Below are 7,591 nucleotides of genomic sequence, written 5' to 3' on the forward strand. Positions count from 1 at the left end.
GGGGGGGGGGGGGGGGGGGGGGGGGGGGGGTGTCAGTTATCTATACTTAGTTTTTTAGAAAATAAAACTGAAAATCTTAAAAGTGCTAATTCATTTAAAAGTTAACACTAATAAATTCACTATATATTCACCTCCTGCAGCCTTGGGAAAACTTCATTGTACACTGGTGAGAGAATGAGAGTGGAAAAGTTGCAAATACGTGTTAGTATTGTTATGAAAATACTAGTTTTGATTTCCTGGATCCCCTGAAAGTCTTGGAGACTCATCAGAAGTCCTCAGACCACACTTGTGAGAACCACTGTTCTTAAGAAAAATCAGATGGTGTTAAGAGGTTGAAATTTTTGAACTACAGTACTAAGGCAAACTTATCCAGACAACCCTATCCACCACCACCTAACACACACCCTCAAAAAGGAAAATTTAAGAACTTCTTAAGGTTGATTTGTGGATGTAACAACATTTTAGGCTCCAACTTTTAGAAGCAGAGGGCTTTTTTTTATTGAAACGTATTGATTATACATATTTGTGGGGTACAGAGTTGAATATCAATGCGTGTATACAGCATGTGATGATCATATCAGGGTAATTAGCATCCTCATCATTTCAAAACTTAATTATTTCTTTGAGATAAAGGTATTTGATCTCTTTTCTTCTAGCCGTTTGATAATATGCAGTGAATTCTTGTTAATTATAGATTCTTGGCTCAACCGTACATCCATAGAGCTTATTTTTCCTACCTGGTTGTTGTGTGTCCATTAACCAACCTCTCACTGTCCCCTTTCCCCCTTCCCTTTTCCCGCCTCAGTAACCACAGTTTTGCTCTCTCCTTCTTAAAGTTCAACTTATTATTATTTCTTTCTTTTAGAAGCAGAGGTTTATAGTGGTAGAACATGACTGGAAAGTGTCATATTTCTTAGACCTATGCTCCTTTTGCACAGCTGGATTGTGGGGTTACTGGCATAAATGTGGAGAGGGAATTTTTTATGTGATTATGTGTGAAGAATGGCATATACTCTTGCTACCTCATACGGTGCCTAATTTTCTTTCTTCTTTGTTTTTCCCCCTTGATTCAAGGAAGAATGTGGAAAATTTTGATTTGTCTCCATCTTGGGTAAAGAGAGGAAGAACAATAAACTAAGAATAGGCTTTTAAAGTGTATTTAGGTGACCATCAGTTGTTTTAATTAAACTCTGCTAAATTAAATCGTGCTAAATTTCACTGTGCTAAACTGTTATTTTCATCTTCATTGAATTTGTAAGGATTCTTTTGTGCTTCTACTTTCTTAGGTTCTACTTTTAAATCTCAGGAAAGGTTAAAGGAAAAACAGGGCTGACAAACTCCGTATTATGTAGTAACATTTTAGTTTCCTAAAATTAGAAAGTTTTGTTCCACCAGGGGGAGCTGACAATAAAGGATTTGGAAAGGCTGGAGTATTAAGTATGTGGCACAGTAGTTAATGATGGCTATAAGTTCCAGCGTGTATTTTAATTTATTTATATGCTAGTTATCCCAGCCAAGCCAAGAAATATATTTTTGAAAAGATGTATGTAAGCTTCAAAAGAAGGGCACTTTAGAATTCTTATTCCAACTCTAAATAAATAAAGCCACAATAGTTTTTATTAAAAAACATTCAGGCAAAATAAGCATTATATTGAAGTACAATTAATCTGTAAAAAATAATGGAAAAATGAAGTCATGTGTATTTTTTTTCCTCAATATCTACATGTTTAATTCATAGCTGGGTTTTTTTTTTTTTTTTTTTTTTTTTTTTTTTCGGGTCCGGCAACGGATCGCAACCCTCAGTATCGCCCCCGCACTGGACCGGGACCAGCAACGGGATCGCAACCCTCGGCGTTGCTCCCATGCCTCGCTCAGCCAGTGAGCGGGAACTGGTCTGTATGTGGGATCCGAACCCTCGGCGGGAGCGCTGCCGCACTTCCCAAGCGGCGCACTACAGCAGTGCGCCACCGGGCCAGCCCCATAGCTGTTTTTTAACATGAGAATTGCTTTTCTAAATAAAGTTCTTGCTGGCCAGTTAGGTCAGTTGGTGAGAGCGTGGTGCTGATATCACCAAGGTCTAGGGTTTGATCCCTGTAACTGCCAGCTACCAAAAATAAAAATAAAAAGTTCTTGCTCCTGAGCTTTAAAAGATAGAGATTCTTTAGTATTTTGACAGTGTTTTTTGATTATCAACTCCACCACTGTCCTCTTTTTTTTTTTTTTAATTCTAATTTGGCCATTTTAGTTACCTCGATATCTTCATCTGAAATAATGAGATATCCCTTTATTTGAAGCATCATACGTTTTTTGATTTTTATTTTGGAAACTTCAAATGGTTTGGGAATCGATTTTAATTCTAATATATGCCTCCCTCCCCTTGTTATTTTAAGGGCATGAGAAATTTTTCTGTGAACAGTTTTGAGAGCAGTACAGCCAAAAATGATGGCTTTCTTCTGTAAGTATACAATTGGATGTGCTAAATTGAACAAGAAAATGGGCTTTTGCGCTGTTTTTCTTAGGTTTCTCTTTTTCCCCACCCATAGCAGTACCAACATGAAATGGGTACAGTTTTCAAATCTACATGTTGATGTGCCTAAGGATTTGACCAAACCTATGGTATGTATTCTGTATTTCTTGGTATAAGGAGCTATATTAGCTATAAAGTTTCCTTAATAATTCATTTGGGGTTGTTTCCCAAGCACTTCATAAATAAAAATATTTTGTTCTGGAATACTGGCAAATGCACAATGTGCATATTCTCTAATGTCCCTGGGTGCTCATGTTATCTTTCAGAGTATCAGGGTAAGTTCTAAAGGAATAAATTATTTACCCCAAATAACTGTGGTAATGAGCAGTCTCTTTCTCAGCATAATTAAAGAGTTGTCATCGTTAATGGTGCAGAATACTTGATGTCATGTTATGGAACAATAATTCTCTTGTAGCCTTCAAATCTTTGTTTTTATTTTAAGTATTGAGCCTAGACCTGGACAATGCTTTATTGTTCACAGTGAGAAAAAGCATTAGCACAAGTCATGGGAATCCAGAAGTAGCTATGTAACCTTGTAGAAACCATGATTCCATCAGCCCATTTTTTTGTATTATTTTTAATTTTAAAAAATGCTTCCAAATTCCAAATTCTTTCATTTCCACCCCTCAAAAATAACCCCCTTTAACATTTTGGTGTGAATCCTTCTAGACATTTGTCTGTATGTAATCATTTTGTCTATGTACATGCACACCAAAATGGAATTGTGTTATGCATAGTGCATTGCTGTTCCTTTTTTTTCCTCCCCCCGCCACTTAATAGGTACTAGATATATTTCCCTGATGGTACATATAAACCTGGTCTCCAACTCAAATGCCTGCAGTGGCCGGGCCTGTATGGAAATGTGGTGGGGTGAGCATACTGGTACACTGTGCCCCTTATAAGCAAGACAGCTACTACTTACTCTAGCCACTCATTGCCATGTGGGAAATCAGATCTAGTGATGCCAGATCATCTAAATCGTATAAACTAAACTGAAATTCAAATTTTTATATGAAATCTCCTGATTTTTAATATTTATAACAAATTCAAAATGTCTTTAAAACTCTATAAGGATCAGTCAGAACACATCTTATGGCTATATTCTCCCTTTGTCATCTCCCAACTTATGATATAGAATATTAGTATATTCTGTTCTTCCAGAGTGGATGTCTAGTTTCCTGGTTATTAAATAAATCTCCTTTCAGGGGAAGTAATTTAACCCTGAATCATTGGATTAGTAGTATAATTTACTGGTTTAATGGATGAATGAAGTGAAGGTAATTCACCTCTTGGAACAAAGTCAGAAATGTCAAACCCATTATTTCTAAAGTCTTTAGGTATTGGGGTGGAAGAGGTAGAAGTTATAGGTATAGTCAGTATTATAACATTTTAATTAGAAATGAGTAATTTGTATATTAGGGCAGGCAAAACATACATGAATAAAACCTAATAAAAAATATGAAGAGAAATAGCCTTTGTATAGCAATGTTTTACAATTTTATGTTTTATTTTTTTCTAACAAATGCTGTGAGCTATAGCACAGGTAGTATTATCTTATTTTATGTATGAGAAAACTAAAGTATAGTGAGATTATATGACTTGCCCATTGTCCTTCAGCTACAAGTAGCAGAGTTTAATTCGTAATCCAGGTATTCTGCCCAGGCTATTTTGTTAACAGACCCTGAAGTCCTTTCTCATTGTGAATTTGGAGCTCAATAATTATTAAGTTGGAAAGTTCCATTAGTGATTTTATAGGTTATCTTGAAAGACCTTTTGATTCATACTGTATTTTAACAGATTCTGTAGGTCATTGTGCAGAACTGAATGTGATAGAATCTAGGTACTTAAGCTAACCGTGTTAAGATGTTAATCAGGATTTTTCTCCCCATTTATTAGTAAACACTCAAGTTGTTCGATTTGCTTATAACTGTTAGGCGAACCACAACTGAAACTTTTCTTTTTTATTTTAGGTAACCATTTCTGATGAACCAGACACATTATATAAGCGCCTGTCAGTTTTAGTAAAAGGCCATGATAAGGCTGTATTGGACAGTTATGAATATTTTGCTGTGCTTGCTGCTAAAGAACTTGGTATTTCTATTAAAGTGTAAGTATGACTTTTCCTAACCTGACCTGTTAGCTGCTGTAATATGATCAACTAGGAAAAGGGTGCTAATCCCAGGTAGGTCTGAGCTCTTAAAATGGGGTAGAAACTCGTGATGGATAGAATTTAGGTTTGTTATACATTATCCTAAGCAGGATCATCCCTTCCTGTCTACTAGAGTTTTTAAATACTAGAATGAGTGAACAAGGAAAAATGAAAAATAGCCTTTCTCTAGAAATTGCATTGACATAAGGAGACTGAAGAAGCCCACATGGGCTGGCCAGTTAGCTCAGTTGATTAGATTGTGGTGTTATAACGCCAAGGTCAAGGTTTCCCGTACTGGCCAGCCACGCCCCCCCACTCCCAAAAAAAGAAGCCTGCATGTCCGGAATCTCCATGGGGTAGGAAGGTAGAATAGGTGAACAAATAATCCTTTTAGACCTTTTGGATACGATGATCTCTGGCTAATGTATCCATTGTCTCAAATTTGCCCCAAGAAACACCACTAACCCAGTAATTTCATGCATGAGAAAGTCAAGCTTCAAGTGGCCTTGGAGTTACTGCAGTGCCAAGTAGAACTGCCTCCTTTGTTTTGCTACCTGATCCTTCTGATGTTGAACAAGGCCCATTTGGGGCTTTTTGCCAGTCTGGCTTTCTAACAAAAACAGAAGGCCACATTGTTTCCCAAAACAGACTATACTTTTGTGATTATCAGTGTATCTGTAGATTTTCCTAAAACCTCACACATATAGCAGACATTACAACTGTGGGCCTCTTTGCAACTGAATTGTGAAGAACAGCACAATTCTTACATTTGATCAATAAGGGACTCAAAGGATATAAAAGCAGCAGGAGGTGGGGGTTGTGCACATATGCACATACGTGTATGAGTTTTCTGACAGCAGTTGTTACAGATGACAGTCTTGACAAGTGGAAGTCTGTAAATGGTAGTTAAAGTTTATAATTGAGTATGAGCCTGACCTACAAAATTTTGGAGTCAGGCTTTGATATCAGTGACTCAGGTTTTAATATCATTTGGCTTAAGTATATTGTTTTGCCCATTAATTTCAGACACGAACCTCCAAGGAAAATAGAACGATTTACTCTTCTCAAATCAGTGCATATTTTCAAGAAGCACAGAGTTCAGTATGAAATGAGAACACTTTACAGATGTTTAGAGGTGAGTTTATTTCAGAAAGTCAGGCATTTTTAAAATACCCAAAATTTCACACCAGCATATCTTAACTTTCCTTTAATGTAAAGTAGGCTGACTTCCTTTCACCAGCCCATGCCTGTTAGTTGTAGAGAAGTAAATGTCTTTTTTATGTTTATGGAAGCTACGTGATTGGAAATTCAAGCTCAAATAAAGCTGTCCTTTAGTGTAGTGCTTTTTTTAACCCAGGAATCCAGATTATGCTAACTAGTTTTTATACAGTAAGATAGCATTTTGCTCATATTTCAAAAATTATAGTTTGTACACAGTTCTAATAATTCTTTTCACATGCCAACTGGTGAATGCGATGATGTGTAACATTAGGTTTTTCATTTGTCTGTTGTCATTCATTCATGCATGGACTCGGTCCAGCATAGTCTTGTGATTAAGGAGAGCCTGAGTTCTGGAGTCAGACTGCCAATGCCAGTGCCCTAGTCCAAGTCCTGGGACTTACTAGCTGTGTAACCTGTACCCCAATTTCATCATGTATAAAATGGGAATAATAATGGTACCCATCTCATAAGGTTAGTGTAAAGATTAAATGGGATATTTACGTAAAGTACTTAGAATACTTGATCGCACAGTAAATGATTGGTAAATGTTATTAAAACGAGCACTTGTGTGTCTTCTATCTGGGAAGCACTGTACTAGGCATTGAGGGTACAAATATAATGAAGACCTAGTCCCTACTCTTAAATGAAAAAGAAAAACCCCAAATTGTATCCACCCATGTCTGACAAAACATCTTCCTGTGGAGTACACAGAAAATCTTATACTAACTGTATATTATAGTCTAGTCTGTTGTTTCCTTTTGTCTTCAGTTGTTTTGTGAAACTTGTAATAAGTATACTGCTTTGATACCGTGCTTGCCAGCTGTGTTCTGTGGAGCCCTGGCTTTGAGGAAGCTGCATTTGGGAGGAAGGGGGCTTCAAGGTTATGCCTGCCCCCATCCAGTACAAACAGAGATCTACACTTTTTTTTTTTTTTTTTTTAGTTGGGAGTCTGTGTTAGAGTTCTTTTTTCTTTTCTTTTTTTTTTAAAGATGACTGGTAAGGGGATCTTAACCCTTGACTTGGTGGTGTCAGCACCACACTCTCCCAAGTGAGCCATGGACCGGCCCTTTTATTAGATTTCTTAGGGGAAGAACAGGCTTCACCAGTTTTACCTCTCCCCTCCAAAAGCCTTAATTTCTGCATTAACAGCATAGCATGAACCATTTTCATGTTTGATATTTTAGTTAGAACACCTAACTGGAAGTACGGCAGATGTTTACTTGGAATATATTCAGCGAAACTTACCTGAGGGGGTTGCCATGGAAGTAACAAAGGTATGACTTGGATTTCCACCTCTTCTGGCAAGGGGTATCTGTATTGTTCTTTTGATACAGTGCAGCCTGGTTCTAGCCCACTGAGTAGAGGGGAGGAGCTGGCAGACTGAGAGACAAGGTTGAGGGCTTCCCCTCCCTGTGCAACAGAATCTGCAGTGGCCCAAGTCCTCCCCAACCCACCTTTGAAGTCTCCCTCCCTAATAGTAATTGTCTAGACTTGGGGTCCACATTAGGGAGCAATCCCTGGAGATCATGGAGGATCAAATAGATTATATATGTGAGAGTGCTATACATACCATCAAGATTCCTCCTGTTGTGCACATATGCACATACGTGTATGAGTTTTCTGACAGCAGTTGTTACAGATGACAGTCTTGACAAGTGGAAGTCTGTAAATGGTAGTTAAAGTTTATAATTGAG

The 7,591-nt window shown here is 37.5% G+C and overlaps 1 protein-coding gene across 1 annotated transcript in view; it reads left to right on the plus strand.

Annotated features, from left to right (window-relative positions):
- MRPS10 (mitochondrial ribosomal protein S10) overlaps nucleotides 1-7,177 on the plus strand; it is an 8,839-nt gene extending 1,662 nt beyond the window's left edge. Inside the window, exons 2-6 of the mRNA XM_008568929.1 lie at nucleotides 2,391-2,455; nucleotides 2,544-2,616; nucleotides 4,498-4,634; nucleotides 5,703-5,811; nucleotides 7,082-7,177. Of these exons, the coding sequence (XP_008567151.1) occupies nucleotides 2,391-2,455; nucleotides 2,544-2,616; nucleotides 4,498-4,634; nucleotides 5,703-5,811; nucleotides 7,082-7,177 (480 nt within the window). The remainder of the gene's footprint in view (nucleotides 1-2,390; nucleotides 2,456-2,543; nucleotides 2,617-4,497; nucleotides 4,635-5,702; nucleotides 5,812-7,081) is intronic.
- The last annotated feature ends 414 nt before the right edge of the window (nucleotides 7,178-7,591 follow it).

The sequence above is a fragment of the Galeopterus variegatus genome, unplaced genomic scaffold (genome assembly GCF_000696425.1).
Source record: "Galeopterus variegatus unplaced genomic scaffold, G_variegatus-3.0.2 Scaffold452, whole genome shotgun sequence".
Lineage (NCBI taxonomy): Eukaryota > Metazoa > Chordata > Mammalia > Dermoptera > Cynocephalidae > Galeopterus > Galeopterus variegatus.